This window comes from Giraffa tippelskirchi, chromosome 11, assembly GCF_054371585.1.
Source record: "Giraffa tippelskirchi isolate mGirTip1 chromosome 11, T2T-mGirTip1v1.2.pri, whole genome shotgun sequence".
In the NCBI taxonomy this organism is placed as follows: Eukaryota; Metazoa; Chordata; class Mammalia; order Artiodactyla; family Giraffidae; genus Giraffa; species Giraffa tippelskirchi.
The window spans coordinates 3,241,990-3,261,265 of NC_137285.1; the positions used below are offsets into that span (position 1 = coordinate 3,241,990).

General features: G+C 49.6%; 1 protein-coding gene and 1 long non-coding RNA gene across 8 annotated transcripts in view; one reads left to right on the forward strand and one right to left on the reverse strand.

The window, feature by feature from the left end:
• Positions 1–19,276, reverse strand: part of OSBP2 (oxysterol binding protein 2) — a 119,161-nt gene that overhangs the window by 82,136 nt on the left and 17,749 nt on the right. For 4 of the 7 annotated variants that reach the window (XM_081542520.1, XM_081542519.1, XM_081542518.1 and 1 more), the window contains exon 2: positions 12,238–12,446. In XM_081542520.1, coding sequence (XP_081398646.1) covers positions 12,238–12,446 — 209 coding nt within the window. Of the gene's footprint in view, positions 1–6,920; positions 7,065–9,970; positions 10,152–12,237; positions 12,447–19,276 lie in introns of those variants that run through there. The other 3 variants (XM_081542525.1, XM_081542524.1, XM_081542526.1) reach the window with 3 other exon arrangements.
• On the forward strand, positions 9,622–18,421 carry LOC145526559 (uncharacterized). The gene is made up of 2 exons (XR_014068987.1): positions 9,622–10,440; positions 18,202–18,421. It is a non-coding gene; the product is annotated as an uncharacterized LOC145526559 (long non-coding RNA).

Sequence of the window (19,276 nt, forward strand, 5' to 3'; positions counted from 1 at the left end):
CCCCGCCCTAACCGGCCAGGACTGACTGTTGCATGAGGCAGAGGTGTTCTTCAGACAGAATTCAATTTGTGATTACAGATTATCTTCTTTAGCTGCTTTTAGGCAAAAGGACACCAGCACAACGGCCAATGAAAATCCCACTCCATGTCCTGTTTCCCTCTCCTCGAGGCTCAATGCAATGGAACAGAGGTGATCCCAAGAAAGCGGGAGCGTGCCTGGGCTCTGGGGAGGCCGTAGTGACTCCTTCAAGCTCCAGGGCCAGCGTCTAAGCAGAGCTCCCTGTTTCCGGGCTCCCCCACCAGGCAGCAAGCAAAATGACGTTTTCTGCTCCTGCTCTTCGCTGGGTCCTCATCTAGTCCTCATCTAGGGAATGCAGCCAAGCACAGCTTCTACATCGGGATTTCAGCACCGCTGCTCACACATTCATTCAAATCCTGGGCACCTACTATGTGGCAGGCGCTGTGCACTGCACGCTCCTGGGAGCCAGCAGTCTAGCTGAGTGGACAGATGTTGGTCAAAGCATCCCCACTTCCTAACAGAGATCTCGGGCAAGGCGCTGAGGTCGCTCCTGTGAACAGGGATAAAGCACTTTCCTCTCAGCAGACCGTTCATGACTCACTGAGCCGCTGCCCCAGCCCTGCCTGCACCAGACCCAGCACTGCCCGGGGTCAGCCCCGGCGGCAGGGTGCAGGGAGAAGAAACGGGCCGTGCTCCTTAATGGGTCTCTCTCCCTCCAATCGGCCCCAGGACAGAATGCTCCGGCCCACCTGCAGTCAGCTTACACACAGAGACACCAAGAGGCAGCGCGTGTCTGAGGAGCGCAGGCTCCCGTGGAGAGGTGGGTAGCCCGGCCAGGAGACCCCCAAGACCGGCCTCTCCACACCCACAACTCAAGTTGGGGTCTGAGCCCAAGGACAAATGATTCAGTGTGTGGTGGGGACCATGACGCAGGAATGATGGAAGGCTGGGGGCAGGGGCCGCTGCTTTCCACTGTGAACGCGACTTTCACTACTCCTTCCCCGTGTGTGTGTATTAGTGGGACAAGAAAGGTCCATTTTTAATATTAAAATAAAACTGGTACACGGCATTTACTTTTGGGTTGCTTGAACGCAGTGGTGTGACAGAAGTCAGATCCACAAATGCCAAGGGGATTAAATCAAAAGGGTTTAACGGTATTTCAGTGGCCTGAGTGCACTGCAGCGGGGCTGGAAAACGGCAGAGTCACAAACTTGTGGCGTTTGTCCCCACGTCACAAGTGACGAGCCGTGACTCCGTAGGGGCTGAGCCGAGGACAACGCACTGCTCAGAGTTTTAGCCGCTCCGCCGCTCACTGGTGACCGAATGTGCCCTGGGACCCGCTCTGGACAATCGCTTGGCCGTTTTCTGAGAGGAGACGGATCACTGTGGCACATTTACTGCAAAAGGACTGGCGCTGGAAACGAGGAAAACGACACTGGACGACTCGCAGTTTCTAAAATAACACTAAATAACCGTGCCTTTCTGCTGGCTGGGGCCTGGAGCCCCACGAGGACCGAGCGCCCAGCCCGAGCGATCGTGCAGTTCAGGCACCTTCACTTGGTTTTAGATAGACTACGGACAGGTTAAGGGTTTACGCTTCGTATTAAATGAGAATCTGACTGGCACACATGAAATACGTATGTAAGAGGGGAAATAATGAGCCGAGGAAAACTGAAGCGCGGGAAGAGCGTCTGAAGCAAAGGGAACGGGCTGGTTTCTGTGTAACAGAAGAGCTGGATGGGGTGTGAGGGGAGGAGGAGCAAAGGGCAGGGCTGGGCAGGGGGCGTCGGGCGGGGCACCCATCACCAAAGGTGCCCCATCACCCAAGCTCGAGCCTGAGCCCTCCTCTGTCCCTTTGGCTCTATGCTACTTCATTCTGGAAAGAAACTGGACATGCTTTTCTTTTTTTTAAAAAAAGTGCTTCTTGGGACTTCTGAGATGATCCAGTGGTTAAGACTTCACCTTCCAATGCAGGGACTACAGGTTTGATCATGGATCAGGGATGGAAGATCCTACATGCCTCGCAACCAAGAAGCCAAAAAAAAGAAGTGTTGTAACAAATTCAATAAAGATTTTTAAAATGGTCCACCTTAAAAAAAAAAAAGCTTAGAAAGTGCTTCCTGGACTTCCCTGGTGGTCCAGTGGATAAGAATCCGTCTGCCAATACATGGGACACGGGTTCAAACCTTGGTCCAGGAAGATCCCACACGCCTTGGGGCAACTAAGCCCGTGCACCACAACTATTGAGCCTGTGTGCTCTGGAGCCCGGGAGCCACACAAGAGAAGCCACTGCGGTGAGGCGCCCGAGCACCGCAGCAGAGAGTAGCCCTCACTCACCGCAACTCCAGAAAGCCCACTCGTAGCAACAAAGACCCAGCGCCACCAAAAATAATTAATTAACTAATTTTATCATTTTTTAAAGTGCTTCCTGTTTTTTCTGGATCTCTTTCAGGGAAGGGCAGGTGTGGTCCCTGTTACTCAAGAGTCTCATCTGTGCAGCTCCCAAAGCTGCAAGAGCAGCCCTGGAGGCGCAGGGAGGCACAGACGGCAGAGGCTGGAAGGGGGCAGAGCTGCCTGGGGCCCCCTTTCGGAAGCCCCTGTCAAACGTCTGTAGGATGCGCTGACTGCAGGCACAGAGAGGGAGTAGAAGGTCGTGTGTGCCCAGTCACATCAGTCGTGTCCGACTCTTTGCTACCCCATGAACTGCAGCCCACCAGGCTCCTCTGTCCACAGGACTATCCAGGCAAGAATACTGGAGTGAGTTGCCATTCCCTCCCTCCAGGGGATCTTCCTGACCCAGGAATCGAACCCATATCTCCTGCGTCTCCTGTATTGCAGGCAGGTTCTTTACCCACTGAGCCACCTGGGAAGCCCCACAGAAGGTCGTACTGGTCCTCAAAGAACCCACAGGCCACACCGCCAAGCTGTTAGGGTCATGTATTCCATGCGAGAAAAGGTGTGATCACGCGGCCACAATACATAGGCATTTCTAGATGATACATACGCACGTCATGCTACTCGACTTACGCTTGACGACCCTGTGCTCTCTGGGTCAGCAGAACTCATATCCTTCTTGGAAATTAGGCCAGAGGAAAGTGGAGTCAAGACCCAAAACACCATCACAGCCCTACCCAGCACAACGTTTCCTAGGGAGGCATCAGCAAAGAGAGGGAGCGACAGGGTGCGTGCAGCTGGAGCTGTAAGATGCCCGAGCGTCCAGCCAAAGGACGGCAGGGTGAGGAAACTAGGGACCGGGCTCTGCACAGAACAGAAGCCCGGCATGAAAAGGGACAGGCGAGGCTGCGGAACACTGGCCCGGAACAAGGATGCTGCAACGCTGAATGGAGGAGAGCTCTCGGCTCGTCGTGCGGGGAGCCGGGAGGGAGCGGCGATGGCTGGATCATGGCAGTGTTTTCATTGCTTCTTTCAAATTGCCTTTCCTGTCATGGTTTAATGGCACAGAGAGCCAAGTTTAAGCAACAGCGGAGGATGATTTTTCTTGCTGGTTCCCCCCTTCCTTCCTCTTCTCCACAGGAGAGTGTGGATTTCCTCCCAGTGTCCCCGGCTTCCAGACCGACGGGCGTGTTTGCGAACCAGCCTGTCTCTGCCCCCCGGGCCTCCTGAATTCATCCCTCTCCGGGACAGCCCCTGCCTCCCTCTGCGGACGGGCTGCGTGGGCTGTTGCCGCAGGTGCGCCGTGGCAGTTTTCTCCTGAGTGTGGTTATCAGCTGATGGTCATGAGCTGTGATCACATCTGGGAGACCCTGAGCCTGGTGCAACGGGGGCGTTTCCATACAAATGGATGAGCACGGGCACTTCTGGATAAGTTATGATGGCCAAGGCTCACGGGAGGGTATTTGTGGGTTTACCTTCCCTTAGCCACGCTGCGCACTTTCTGCTGAGGCTGTGTTCGCTGGAACAACCTTTATAACTTGCCAAGTATCAAAATGGAAAGTGTGCACTCAACCCAGTAATCCTTTCTCTAAGAATTTACCCTTAGGAAATAATCACACCACAGCCAAAGAAAAGAGAAAGTGAGCACAGAAATGCTTGTCCCGGTGCTTTTTTGGATAATAAGGAAACACAGCAAGCAACTCGAATGGCTAAGAAAATGTTTGGTTAAATTGTGCTATATCCACCCAATGGATATCATGCATTAATCAAAAATGACATCACAGGGACTTCCCTGGTGGCCCAGTGGTTATGACTCCGCCTTCCAATGCAGGGGCGCAGGTTCGATCCCTGGTCAGGGAACTAAGACCCCACGTGTCACAGGGTGCAGCCAAAGAAAGAAAAAAGACATTATAATTAGATACCTAAACAGGTGATAACATTAAAGAACTGTTTCAGGTGTGACAGTGGTCTCGAATTGATGCTTTTAAGAGTCCTTGTATTTTTATTATTCATTTACTTGTTGGCCACACTGCGAAGCATGTGGGGATCTTAGTTCCCCGACCAGGGATTGAACCTTCGTCCCCTGCAGTGGAAGTTCGGAGTCTTAACCACTGGATTGCCAGGGAAGCCCTGAGTCCTTAGATTTTAGAGATACATGTAAAATATTTGCAGATGGGGTTTGGTTTAAAATAATAGTGGGAAAGCAGATTACTGGTTCCCAGGAGCAGAGGGGAGGGGGGAAACGGGGTGAGTGCTAATGGGCATGGGGCTTCCCCTTGGGGATGATGAAAGTGTTCTGGAATTAGAGGTGACGGCTGCACGATGCTGTGAGTGGGCTAAATGTCACTAATGGTGAATTTTATGTCATGTGTATCTATCACAATAAAAAATAATAATAATGGAGGGTGACCAGAAGATGGGATGAGGTGAAATACGACTAGCCATGAATTGATAATTGTTGGAAGGTGAGTGATAAGAACATGGGACTATGTATGGTATAAGTGTGTTAGATATACGTGCATGAAACATATTGGATAGCTTCCATAATAAAAAGTGATGCATATTTTTTTGGCCCAGAACTTCTGCAACGTGTTGAATTTAATGAACCAGTTACAATATTGAATATTGTGAATTTTCCCAGTGGTGTGAAATTACATATAAAAATGCATCTGTATGCATAAATTAATGTTTGTGATGCTATTCAGTAAAGATTTAACTGTGATCATTTCTAGGTTAGCAGACTTGAGATTTTTCTCCCGTTTGTTCATTTCCCAGTATGGTCTGCACTCTTCTTTTTTCCATTCAATCTTTTTACAAAACCATAAAGGTTTTCATCTTAAAAAGCAGAAATGTTTAGGAACACCCTTTTTATCTCGGGCAGACTCACAGAATGGTCCTGGGAAAATGGCAGATTCCCAACAAGTGCCCCCTGGCTAGCTCGACACCTGGGCGCCTGGTGGCACCGGCCTCCGCAGTGGCTGTCTTCACTGCTGGATGCCCCTGCCAATGATCATTCCTTACCCTCACAACTACCTGAAGACACAGGCAATGATCCTTTCTTTGAGGAGCAAAGAAATGAAGGCTTAGTGAGGTTAAGGGCCTCGTCAAAAGTGACTCGATGGAAGGGACTTCCCTGGTGGTCCATTGGTTAAGAATTAGCCTTGCAGTGCAAGGGACACGGGTTCAAACCCTGGTCAGGGAACTGAAATCCCACAGGCCGCGGAGCCCGAGTGCCATAACCTGGGCGTCTGTGTACCTCAACAAACGATCACACAACTTAAGAGCCCGTGCACCTCAACAAAAGATCACACACGATGCCATGGAGGTCCCACGGGCGGCAACTAAGACCCTGTGCGGTCAAGTAAGTGTTTTAAAAAAGTTACACAACGGAAAAGACAAAAACTAATTCAAAAAGGTACGTGCACCCCAATGTTCACAGCAGTACTAGTTACAACATCCAAGACATAGAAGCAACCTAAGTGTCCATCAACAGAGGAATGGGTAAAGAAGATAAGGAATATATATATGTAGTGGAGTATGACTCAGCCACAAAAAAGAGTGAATGAAGCCATTTGCAACACATGCGTGGACCTAGAGATTATCATACTAAGTGAAGTAAGACAAAGACAAATAAAAAGTGACATCACTTATTGGTGGAATCTAAAAAAAATGAACTTATTTACAAAACAGAAACAGCCTCACAACCAATATAGAAAATAGTATTATGGTTAGCAAAGGGGAAAGTGTGTGTGGGGGAACAGGGATAAATTAGGAGTTTAGGATTAGCGAATACACACTACTATTACTAGGTAAGTAATAAGTTTCCTGTACAGGACAGGGAACTACATTCAATATCTGTAATATCTATAATGGAGAGGAATCTGGAAAAGAATACATATACATACATATATATATATAACTGAATTACTTTGCTGTACTCCTGAAACTAACATAACATTGTAAATCAACTTTCAAAATTTGTTTTTAAGTTACACAATGACTCAAAGCAAAACTAGGATCCCAAATCTTGTGCCCCCTTTACTAAGCCACACCCCTGCACGCCGTCATGCAAATGAGACTCAGCTATGCCCCCTGGTGGGGTGAGGAAGACGCCCGCCTGCTGGTTCCACAGCCCCGAATACCTAGCCTTGAGCTTTGTAAGTTTCTCTCCAAAGCAAAGCTCAAGCTGGCAAAGTCGAGTGCAGAAGGAACCCAGGAAGATGTCCCATCCCAGCTCACCTTGGGTTCAGGTCATGTATTTTGCCACTAGCGACGAAACAAGCTGTCAACCCCACCCAGGTCAGAGACTGGCGCTCATGCCCACAGATCCACGAGTAGGTTACCATCTAAACGGCAACAAAGCCTCAATCTGATAATTTCAAAGGTAACTGCTATTATGCCCTTTAGTTACAAAGGAAGCAATTAATATCAGGATAATTGCCCTGGTGGGAAAATGAGCTTAAAGCATCTTAATGGTGAGAATGCAGACAAGTGACTCTTTAGTTTACCTTTCTGGTCAAACGACTCTGACCTACTATCCTCTTACGAAGTCCACCTCCAATACAAACATTTCAGAATGCTTCTTTTTCTACTGAAATAAGGGGGACACCTCTGGGCCGTGGGCTCTTGGGCTGCGCCAGCTGGCAGAAGGTCTGTGGAAGAGTCGGAACAAACACTACCCTCACTTTTTCTCCCTGAGAACTGAGCTGTCAACCTGCTTGCATTCTGCGCGTACATTCCAACTCGCTGGTGAGTGACCCAGTTACCCTGAGCCTCTTCCGCCAGCACCGACTTACGTGAGTCCCTCGGGGGTAAGCGGCTGCCATCTGTATGGGCACAGGGTCACATCTGAATCCAAACTGTCGACACCTCTTACACAACAGAACACTATCGCTCTGCTGAGTTCCCTCCTGGTGGCTCTCGCCTTTGCTAATGAGGATGCTTGAGAACTGACTCCAACTCACATCCCTTCCCCACCCTGCAGGCCCCCTGGCGAGGCCGAGCCCTCAGAGGTCTCTGTCCTTCCAGGAAGCCCTGCCCTGTGCCAAGTCCAGCTTCTTCCGGAAGGGCCAGAATTCTCTCCCAGAGACACTAACTTTCCCCTTGGTTTCTTCAGACTCTGAAGAAAGCCCAGCCTTCTCTGCTGGAAGCACATGTGTGTCCCGCTTTCTCAGGCCCTGACCCCCTTTTCTAGTTCCCTCCCAACCTCTGAATCACCAGGGAGAGTAAAGTTCCTTTAAAAAAAACGCCTCAGTGCACTGCATTGGTAACTTTTCAGATATGACAACGATACCTTGAAAATATTAAACTTTTTTAAAAAGCATCCTTATCTTTTAGAGACACACCCTGAAATATTGACAAATATTCAAAATGATGCAGGATTAGGGAAGAGGGCAGAGGCGCAGAAATAAGATCAAGTTGATAACTGGTAACAAGTATGGGCTGGTTCCTGAGACTTCTGTCTGCTTCTGTTTGCCATAAGTTTTCCATAACAACAACAAAACTTTTGAAAAGTCCCATCGCCTGGGTTCTGCAGCATCCTTGAGTCCACCTGCACCCTCCTGAGGCTTTTATGCCTCTTTCAATTGATGTGTTTACTGAGCAACGACTCCACACAAGGTGCTGCTGCAGATGCAAAGTAAGAGCGCCTGGCCTCCTGCAACGAGCCCTCAGGATGAGGAGGCTGGTCCTCAATTTTGACAAAACCCCCAGGCCCTCATTTCTCAAACAGGGCACAGATTTTTCTTTCCCCAGACACCAGGGCGGGCATGTGGAGGGGAGTGGTGTGAGCTCAGCTTCCTGTCCTGGCATCGTTGAGGGGAAATCTTAACTGCACCCACCCCGCACCTCCCTTGGTCTTACTGGATGAAGTGGCCCAGATGTGAGTCAGGGCAGAGACGAGTTTGAGGGAGAGAGAGGCTGGCTCATCCATGTTTCAGAGGGTTTGGGGGGGGCTCAGCCCCTCTGTCCTGCAACCTGCGAGCCAAGGACTCCAGGCCAGGACACGGCCTGCCTCTCACCTGGGCTGCAAGCTTGGAGGGAAGTGCTGAGACCACAAGGGGCTTCGAGGCCTGAACACCTGAACGCTGGACACCGCCCAATCCAAAGGGCTAGAAACCAGAAACAGACTTCACCCTCCCCAAACTAGACACAGACCTGTTTATCTGCGCAGAGGGCCATGTGGCATTCTGGGGGCCCTGGATCCACAGCCAGAGCAACCAGAGAATTCCCACCTCGAGCCGCTGACCTACCGATGGGCGGTGGCTGCCCACGCCCCTGCCCCCGGTACAAATGAACGTTCATCCTGGGGCCACCGGAGAAATGCAAGCCGAACCCTCTGGTCAGCACCGCCTTTCTTGCTGCTATCAGCTTCAGTGGCCAACAGTTGACACCCACGTCCCACCCTCTCGGTCCAGGTGAGGACCGTGGAGCAAGAGTCTTCACGGCAAAGGGTGTAGCATTCCCAGTACAGACACAGGCCCCCTTCACAGGTGGAGAGAAGGCCATGCTTACACCTGGAGGACAGCAGCCAAGGGAACTCCCCACACCACCCCTGCCGTCTCTCGGCAGCCCGTTCATTAAAAGAAACAAAACATGGTAGCAAAACAGAATTAAACCCTCATTCCACGGAAACTGCAATTTGGAAACGGGGGAAGCAAGACGGCTGCAGCAAGCCATCCAGGAAGCCTGAGTAGACCGTGTTTCTCAAGACGAGATCCATGGGGGCTGACAGGAGCACTGCAATGAGGAGCCCGCGTGCAGCAATGAAGACTCGGGGCAACCAAAAATTTAGGGAAAAAAAAAAAAGAGTTCACACGCTGAAACTAAAGACCCCACATGCCACAACGAAGCTTGAAGACCCCAGTCACCACAACTAAGGCCTGGAGCAGCCAAGATAAATTTAAAAAAGTATTTTTTAAAACAGAAATATACCCATTTAAAATGGGAGCTCCTGAGCACCTCGTCGGAATCTCGGTGGGCCTCCGCGAAGGATTTAATGTGTTCGCCCCAGTGGCCTTTGTGTCCCGCTAAGTTACAGAGGTTTTCAGGGTGTGTGTGTGTGTATGTGTGTGTGTGTGTGTGTGTGTGTTGTTGCAGTTGTTTCATCCATGCCAGTCAATATTTTACTACCTTAGTGAGCTCACAAAAGACTTCATTAAACCTTCTGCCCACCTCAGCGGATGAGGCTTCTCCTTCTCGGGACCGAGGAATCTGAGGGTTAACAGCTTGAATGTGGCCATGTTTTCCGTCTGTCCTGAGACGAGCGCACCCTGTCCCCGCTCAGCCTCTGGGGGGTGGCCCCGGTTGAAGCCATGGCTCAGTACTTGCAGGCATTCGCCCAGCACTAAGGAACAGCTCCTCCCACCCACTCAACAAGTCAGAAACCCCACATTTCAGGAAGCCATTCCTTCGAATGGGAAGAGTGCTGAGTGGACCAGGGCGAGACCACCATCTCTCCAGGCCACGTGCAAGCCGAGGCACAAAGGCAGCAGGCTTTCCAGGGGCTCCTTCCAGAGCCCAGACACCCCCCTCCGCACTCCCCAGGATTTATGTTCACCTCGAGGGATCACGGCCAACAGGGACAGCAGGAAAGCCTTCCAGGTCCTACCTTTAGAGGATGCTCATCTTGAAGCACTAGGACGGCAGGCTGCCCAGGTGTTCTTTAGGCTCAGCCCCCCAGGGCCACCGGCCAGCCACTCCCCTGGAGCCCCTGCCCAAACGCCCACCTTGGTTGCTCTAAGGGCAGAATCTGGGCTGCCCGGGGTAATTCCAAGTGCTGGGCTGTGATATCAGAATAGGGCTATGACATCAATGTGGGGGCAGGTCAGCCTGGGGGAGCAGGGCAGGAGAGAGGGAGCCCTCAAGGGGCCAGATTAGCCACCCCCGACCCCGCAGTGGGAGCAAGGCGAGAGAGAGAGACAGAGAGAGAGAGAGGTGTCCGGCTGTGGCTTCACTTCTCACAGCCTCCTGGGGCACCCACTGGGAGGCGGGCCTGAAGATCTGAAAATGATTCACACGTCTGGAAAGGTAGGTGGCAAGCCAGCCAAGCGGCTGGCGCTTCGGGAACTGATTCAGGCACTGATTCAGGAACAAGGAAAGCAAATGAACCGTCTTCTAGCGCCCCCCTGTGTCAAGTGAAAGGACACGCTCGAGAAGCTCCCAAGTGGGCTGAGCCTCACCGTCCCCTCTAGATGCAGCTAAATGCAGGCAGATGAAAGGCAAAAGACGCTTTACATCTGAATAACAATAAATCAACTGCAGTATAAGTATGTCCCAACCATTGTATGGGACACATTTACACTAAAACATTATTTGTTGTGTGTTTGAAGTTCAAATGAAACTCGGTGGCCTGTATTTGTATTTACGAAAACCTGGCTATCTTATCCAGGGAGATTTTTTTTAATGCAAGTGCCCTCTGCCCACCCCATTCCCAACACTGCCCCATTCATTCAGATTTATCACTGCCCAGTGACCTGGGAATCTGTGTTACTTTAAAGCTGCCAAGGTGACTATTATCAGTAACTACAGCTGATTTCCCTTGAGCATTTGCCAAGCCATGTGCCAGGTTCATTTCACTCACTATGTCAGCCCTCACCGCACCTCCAAGGGGTGGTTCTATGATTAACCCCACTTCACAGAGGAGAGAATGAGGCAACAGAACGCAGTACCTTGACCAAGGTCATACAGCTACAAAGGGAGCCACAGTTTGAACCCAGGTGGACTGGATCCCTTTGACTTAGAAATCTCTGAATTGGAAGGATGCTGGGAGGCACACAATTGGGTCGAGGGGGAACCCCTTGCCAAGTTCAGCATCACTGCTGACACAGTCAAACACCAGAGTGTGGACCCCAAGGGAAAGTGTCATCATGGGGCGGGGAGACTAAAAGAGAAGGTCAGACCAATAGTCAGTGACCTTCCACGTGCACTGAGAGGCTAGTGCTGGGGAGACCCCTGTGCACTGTTGTAAAAACAAGGAAGAAGCTTTTCGTGTGCTCACAGGAAAAAGTTCCAAGATCTACTATCGCTAAATAGAAAAAGAAAAGAAAAGAAAACAGCAAAGTAGGGGACTGCAGTTTTTCAAAATAAGTACTTATTTGTGGGACTTCCCCTGTAGTCCAGTAGTTAAGACTGCCTTCCAATGCAGGGGGTATGGGTTCAATCTCCAGTCAGGGAATTAAGATCCCCCAGGTTGCACAGTGCAGCCAAAAAAATGTACTTATTTGAATATACACATGTAAAGACATAAGATCCCAGAAGCTCAGTGGCCCCTGCGTGGGAGAACAGGGTGGGCAGCGGGCAGAAGAGTCAAAGGCAGACTTCATGGCATGTGCTTTTGAAACCATTGGTTTATGAATCTTATAAAGATATTACATGTTAAAAAAAGTGTATGAAAGTAAAAAATGTCTTGCTTAGGACCTCTGAGCCGACCTTCCACCTGGGCGAAGGCAGCAGCTCTGGCTAAATGGTTTTCAGTCTCCGAAGTGGGCCTCGGAGAAAGTCTGGCCTGAGGCCCAAGCCCACCACCCTGGTCTCCCGCCCCGCCTCCTGCCTCTGGAGCTGACCCACCAAAGCATCCGAAGGCTCTGCCGAAGCCCAGGAACCAGGGTTGACCCAAGAAAGGCACACCGAGCCCCGCCCACCACGAGCATGCCCACCCCGAGAACAGCCAGCCGCGCCTGCCACCTGGCCGCTGAGGGCGCGCAGAGCTGAGCGGGCAGGGCGAGGTGGGTCTGCCGGTCACCACCATCCCCCAACACTCCCAGCTCCCACAGTCTCCAGGGCCTCGACCCTGCACGCGCTCCCGCCACGCCGAGCCCACACTACCTGACTGGTTGCTCATCATGCGCACGGCCTTGGCCTTGGCCAGCTCCAGGGCGGTGATCCACTGCTGCCGCTCCACCTCCGAGCCGGCCTTGAGGTGGTAGGTCCTGCCTCCGCTGGTCAGCACGATACCACAAGAGTCCTCGGTGTCAAAGTGCGCGGTGAACAGGTTGATGGTGCCACGGCAGGTGTGGGCCATCTCCCCCTGATTTCTGCGGGATGCGAGAGGAGGGATGGGGTGAGGCTCCCAGACTCGGTGGTTCTAGACCAAGGGTCCTCAACCTCCGGGATCTAATGCCTGACGATCCGAGGTGGAGCTGATGTAACAATAATGCCGATAAAGTGCATATAAATGTAACGCACTTGAATCATCCCAAACCATCCCCCGCCCCCGGGTCTGTGGAAAAGCCGTCTTCCACGAAACCGGTCCCTGCTGCTGAAGAGGTTGGGAACCTCTGTTCTAGACTAAAAAAGAGACCTTAAGGCCCACCCCTGGAATCTCAGACCCTTGGAGCTGGCAGAGGCCCTGACATCAGTGCTAAGAGATAACGTCTCTCAGGACTGACTGGTAGAGGCTCGGCGTTGGGGACCGGGGGCTGTCAGTGGGGAGAGGGGCAGAGGGAGCAGGGCCCACGTCAGTGAAGGGCACGCTGGCTGTGCTCTGAGCCCTTGCAGACACCAGGAAATGGAGAGGGGAGACTGCCAGGGCCCTGCCAGGCAGCGTAGACTTCTGACTCCACCCCAGGCTCTTTCCACTGAGTTTCAGAACCACAGAGGTGGAGCAGGGTGGGAACCCTCTGCTAAAACTGTGATTAGAAACCCAGAACCCCAGGGGGTGGACTTGGAGGCCCCACCTCCAACCCCTCCCTTTGCCGGGAATGACCTGGGAACTGAGATCTGAACAGCAAGGAAATCACCGTTCTCTTCTGGCCCCAGGAGATGAGGGCAATGGCTGGGCTGACCCAGTACCCCCGGAGACAAGGGACTGACTCTGTGCTGGTTACAAGATCACGGAGCTAATGGTACCAAAGTATGGAGAACACGTATATGTATCACTGAGACCCTTTGCTGTCCCCCTGAAATATCACAGCATTGTTAATTGGCTACACTCCAATATAAAATAAAAAGCTGAAAAAAAAAATAAGTAAGGAGAAGCAGAGGTGACTAAAGCCTGGGCCATTTCCAACTGTGATCAATGTCGGAAAAAAGATCCAACTACCTTGACTAGATCTAGTTAACTCACTCCTTCAGAGACACTCCCTGGAAATTCAGACACCAGTCCTCCTCCCCACGACAAACCAAAGCTCTGTCCACAGAGGCGGTGGGGAAAAGGAAGGGCAACCAGTCAGCACGCAGCCCTGCGGGTGCCAGAGTCCCTGTGGCAATTCTGCGGCTCCTCAGTACTCACTGACTTTCCCTGGCTGTTCATCACCTGTTACTTTCTCGACTCTTCTACCAGCTCTAGAGTCAAATGACAACAAGACGTTCATCTTTCACTGCAACAGCTGCTGCCGTTTCTGATTCTCTCCTGCCTTGGTTACATTCCTTACAGAAGATGATGTGTGGTTGACCTTGAACGACATTGGGGGTGAGAAGCACCCAACCCCCTGTGCAGCTGAAGTCTGCTGTGTGCTGGCGGAGGGTGCAGAGGACCGAGAATGGCCAGGGCGGGGAAGAGGGTGAACGCCGACGACAGCGTGGGGACCGGCCCCAGCAGCACCAGACAGAGGAGCCTGCCCCACAGCCTTCTTGCGTCAGTCTCCCAGGCGAACCCAGCAGGCCACCAGGACGAGGACCCTGTCACTGACCGGACTTGCTATGTTCCCTCCCAGGGAATGGGTCGAGGTGTCTTTGGAGGATGGTGTTCCCCCTATCGCAGTTCAGTTCAGTCTCTCAGTCGTGTGCAACTCTTTGCGACCCCATGAACCGCAGCACGCCAGGCCTCTGTCCATCACCAACTCCCGGAGTTTACCCAAACTCATGTCCATTGAGTTGGTGATGCCAACCAGCCATCTCATCCTCTGTGGTCCCCTTCTCCTCGTGCCCTCAATCTTTCCCAGAATCAGGGTCTTTTCCAATGAGTCAGCTCTTCGCATGAGGTGGCCAAAGTATTGGAGTTTCAGCTTCAACATCAGTCCTTCCAATGAACACCCAGGACTGATCTCCTTTAGGAGGGACTGGTTGGATCTCCTTGCAGTCCAAGGGGCTCTCAAGAGTCTTCTCCAACACCACAGTTCAAAAGCATCGATTCTTCGGCACTCAGCTTTCTTCACCGTCCAACTCTCACATCCATACGTGACCACTGGAAAAACCATAGCCTTGACTAAACGGACCTTTGTTGGCAAAGTAATGTCTCTGCTTTTTAATATGCTGTCTAGGTTGGTCATAACTTTCCTTTCAAGGAGTAAGCATCTTTTAATTTCATGGCTGCAATCACCGTCTGCAGTGATTTTGGAGCCCCCAAAAATAGTCAGCCACTGTTTCCACTGTTTCCCCATCTATTTGCCATGAAGTGATGGGACTGGATGCCATGATCTTAGTTTTCTGAATGTTGAGCTTTAAGCCAACTTTTTCACTCTCTTCTTTCACTTTCATCAAGAGACTCTTTAGCTCTTCTTCACTTTCTGCCATAAGGGTGGTGTCATCTGCATATCTGAGGTGATTGATATTTCTCCCGGCAATCTTGATTCCAGCTTGTGTTTCATCCAGCCCAGCATTTCTCAAGATGTACTCTGCATATAAGTTAAATAAGCAGGGTGACAATATACAGCCTTGACGTACTCCTTTTCCTATGTGGAACCAGTCTGTTGTTCCATGTCCAGTTCTAACTGTTGCTTCCTGACCTGCATACAGGTTTCTCAAGAGGCAGGTCAGGTGGTCTGGTATTCCTATCTCTTGAAGAATTTTCCACAGTTTATTGTGATCCACACAGTGAAAGGCTTTGGCACAGTCAATGAAGCAGAAATAGATGTTCTTCTGGAACTCTCTTGCTTTTTCGATGACTCAGTGGATGTTGGCAACTTGATCCCTATGGCAGAGGGAGGGCTCATACCATTGGAAGCATGAGTGGACCAGGGTAGTGGAAGGTATGGAGCGTCCTGGACACAGACCTTGTGCATTTTCTCCAGTTCCCCTGACCACCTCCTCCTCTGTCTCTGGGTTGGTGCTTGCTTCCTGTCCAGCTGTCCCTCTGCTTATGGACTTTCATAAAATGACAACGGGAATGGGGAAATAGGGGCGAATGGGGCAGATACAACCCCCCTCCACTTGTCCCTCTGCAGACTGCTTGGTGGCGTATTTTCTCCTCACATATATTCTGGAGAGTCCGTGCGCCAGGCCCACTGTATCTCTGCCACTCAAGGTGAAGCGACATCCAGCAACGGAAGCATCACTTCTGTCCTTCCACGCCCCGATTCTGTTTCACTGCCCTGTGATCGCACCTCTCAAAGTGTTGACTCTTTAGTCTTTCTTGCCTTGGACTATGCTTTCTGGGGGATTTTCACAAAAAAATGTCCACAGGCACCAAAAAAAAAAAAAAGGACAGGCAGCAAGTTTCAACCCAGACATATAGAAAGACAAAAACTGGGACATCCCTGGTGGTCCAGTGGTTAAGAATCCACCTTGCAATGCATGGGACATGGGTTCCAGCCCCGGTCAGGAAACTAAGATCCCACATGTCTCAGAGCTACTAAGCCTGGGTGCCACAATTACTGAGCCCATGTGCCACAACTAGAGAGTCTGCGTGCCACTAGGAAAGATCCCCCATGATGCAATAAGGATCCCAGGTGCTGTAACTAAGACCCAACGCAGCCAAATAAATAAATACATATTTTTTAAAATAAATAAAAAGTAGGTAAGATAAAAAGATTCCTCTTACCCAAAGCCAGGACAACTTGAGCATCAAAATAAATGATAATGGTAGATATTAACCCATTGGATAAGCTAGAAATCCATGAGTTCACTCTGACATAAATAAGTGAATAGGTAAAAGCTCTTTTTAAAGAGCAACCATCAAAGTTATAACTGATTCAAGCAAGAATCGCCAAAGGGTGTTTAACACCAGTGGGGAGACTGGGTGAGGAACAGTTATAGATAGCCTCAAGGTGTCTCTCCATAAAAATATTTTCTAATTCATTAATTAATATTATAAAAGTAACTTCACAGTTGGAAAAACCTGGCAAACACCACCTTAATGAAATGATGGACACCACGTCATTAGCAGTAGGACAAATCAACATGGCGTGCCTCCTGGGACTTCCCTGGTGGTCCAGTGGTTAAGATTCTGAGCTTCCCATGCAGGGGGTACGGGTCTGATTCCTCGTTGAGGAACTAAGATTCCACATGCCAGAAACAAACAAAAAAAACATCGTATGCCTCCTGATATGGAGCACGGTGGAGGACACAGTATGCATCCTATGGTGTTCCTGCCTCAAACGCAGGACCTGCATCTAAACATAAGGGAACTCCAGGCAATCCCATACGAGGCATACTGCACAAAGTAACTAGCCTAGATTTATCAAAAACACTCAAGCCATGAAAGACAAGGAAAAATGGAAAATTGTTCTAGACTGAAACTAAAGTGACAAGACAGGACAACCAAATGCAATCTATGGTCCTGGAGTGGATCTTCTTCCCTGAAAGGACATGATTGGAACAACTGGCAAAATACAAACGGGGTCCACATGTTGGATGTTAGCACAGTATCAGTGTTTACACTGTGCACATGTCAGAGAATGTTCTGGTTTAAGGAATGCACGCCGATGTATTATGTGATCACAGGCATCGTGTCTGATACTTATTCTTAAAGAGTCAAAAAAATAATAATACAAATATATTGCCATGCTAAGTTGCTTCAGTCGTGCCCAATTATGTGACCCCATGGACTATATAGCCCAGCAGGCTCCTCTGTCCACGGGATTTTCCAGGCAAGAATCCTGGTGTGGGCTGTAAACGCAGTACATAACAGTTAGGGGAGGGACTTCCCTCGTGTTCCAGTGGCTGGGACGCTGTGCTCCCAACGCAGGGGGCCCGGGTTTGATCCCTGGTCAGGGAGCTGGAGCCCTCGTGCCATAACTAAGATCAAAGACCCTGTGTGCTGCTACTGGGACTGAAAGTCAAAGTGTTAGCTGCTCAGTCGTGCCCAGCTCTTTATTAGCCCGTGGCCTGTAGCCCCGTCGGGTTCCTCTGTCCATGGGACTCTCCCTGGAGTGGGCTGCCATTCCCTTCTCCAGGGGATCTTCCCAACCCAGGGATCCAATCCAAGCCTCCCACACTGCAGGTGGATTCTTTACCATCTGAAGCATGCTTGCTCCTGGGACTAGGGGCAGCCAAATAAATGAATATAAACATTAAGAAAAATAATTGAGGGATCTGAGGGGTGGGCATTCTTGGTACTATTCTTGTAATTTTGAAATTATTTTGAAACAAAAAGTTTATTTTAAAAAATCTGAGAAGTAGCAACAATTATACTGAATGGCCTCTATTTGGATCCTGATTTCTGGAAACTGTAAAAAAATAATTTGTAATCAATGGGGAAAATTTATTATAGGATTATATGAAATCACGTGTGTGAACCTTGTGAAAATTGTAAAGAACCATAGAATTTAAAGAAACTTTCATTCAATAAATATCCATTGAGTGCTTATAACGTTTTTAATTAAAAAAAAAATCAATGGGGAAATTTTAATATTGGATATTTGATAATATTAAGGAATTATTGTTAAATTTTTAGGCATTTTAATGCCATTTAGATGAATTTTTAAGAAACCTTCATCTCTAAAGAGATACATAATATTTACAAATATTCACTATTATTAAAATTATTTTTTAACTTAATTCCTGTAATTAGTAAAAGATGTCTGGGATTTACTTCAAATTAAAAAAATTTTTTATGTGGACCATTTTTAAAAGTCTTCACTGAATTTGTTACAATACTGCTTCTGTTGTTTATGTTCTGGTTTTGGGCAGAGAGGCATGAGAGATCTTAGCTGCCCCATGAGGGGTCGACTGTGCTGGAAGGTGAAGCCCCACCCACTGGACCACCAGGGAAGCCTCCATGGGACTTACTTCAAATCAAGCGAGGGCGGGGAGGCCTTATGGTGAGACTCAATGACACTAGCTGATGGGGTGTCATCTACTTTTATGTGTCTGAAAATTTCCATAGTAAATAAAATCCACTTAAAATCTATCACATTTTAAGTTTGTCCCTCCTGTGTATACTGATGGCCAACAGCACCGTTGAAGGACTTTGGGGAAGGGTCCCTGTGAGCCAGCACAGGATGCGGCTGTGCGCTCACGTGTCTCTGGAGCGAGATGACGGGTCCCTAGGGCACAGGACAGGATCTATTTTGAGCTCAGTCATGATCCTACACAGAACAATTCAGGGTACTTGAACAGATTTAATTTTTTAAATCATCACACAATCCATGTAGCTGCAGTCACGATCTACAGGATGTCCCAGCAACCTAGATTCTTCCTTTAACAAGCAATCTCTGAGCTTAAGAATTCAGCAGCACTAAAGCATACTCCCCCAAATGCCACATCAAGTGAAAGTGAAAGTCACGTCTGACTCTTTGCGACCCCATGGACTATACAGTCCAGGGAATTCTCCAGGTCGGAATACTGGAGTGGGTAGCCGTTCCCTTCTCCAGGGGATCTTCCCAACCCAGGGATCAAACCCAGGTCTGCAACATTGCAGGCAGATTCTTTACCAGCTGAGCCACAAGGGAAGCCCACAGCAAGCAAAGGAAGCTCTAGAAAAGAAAACCAGTTACCAAGACATGAGGAAGACTATAACGTCAGGATTAAGAGGTCACTTAAGGAGAAATCGGAATTTAACACACTATGACAAATCTTGACAGTGTATTAAAAAGCAGAGATATCATTTTGCCAACAAAGGTCCGTATAGTCAAAGCTATAGTTTTTCCAGGAGTCATGTATGGATATGAGAGTTGGACCTTAAAGGGGGCTAAGTGCCGAAGAATTGATGCTTTTGAACTCTGATGTTGAAGAAGATTCTTGAGAGTCCCTTGGACTGCAAAGA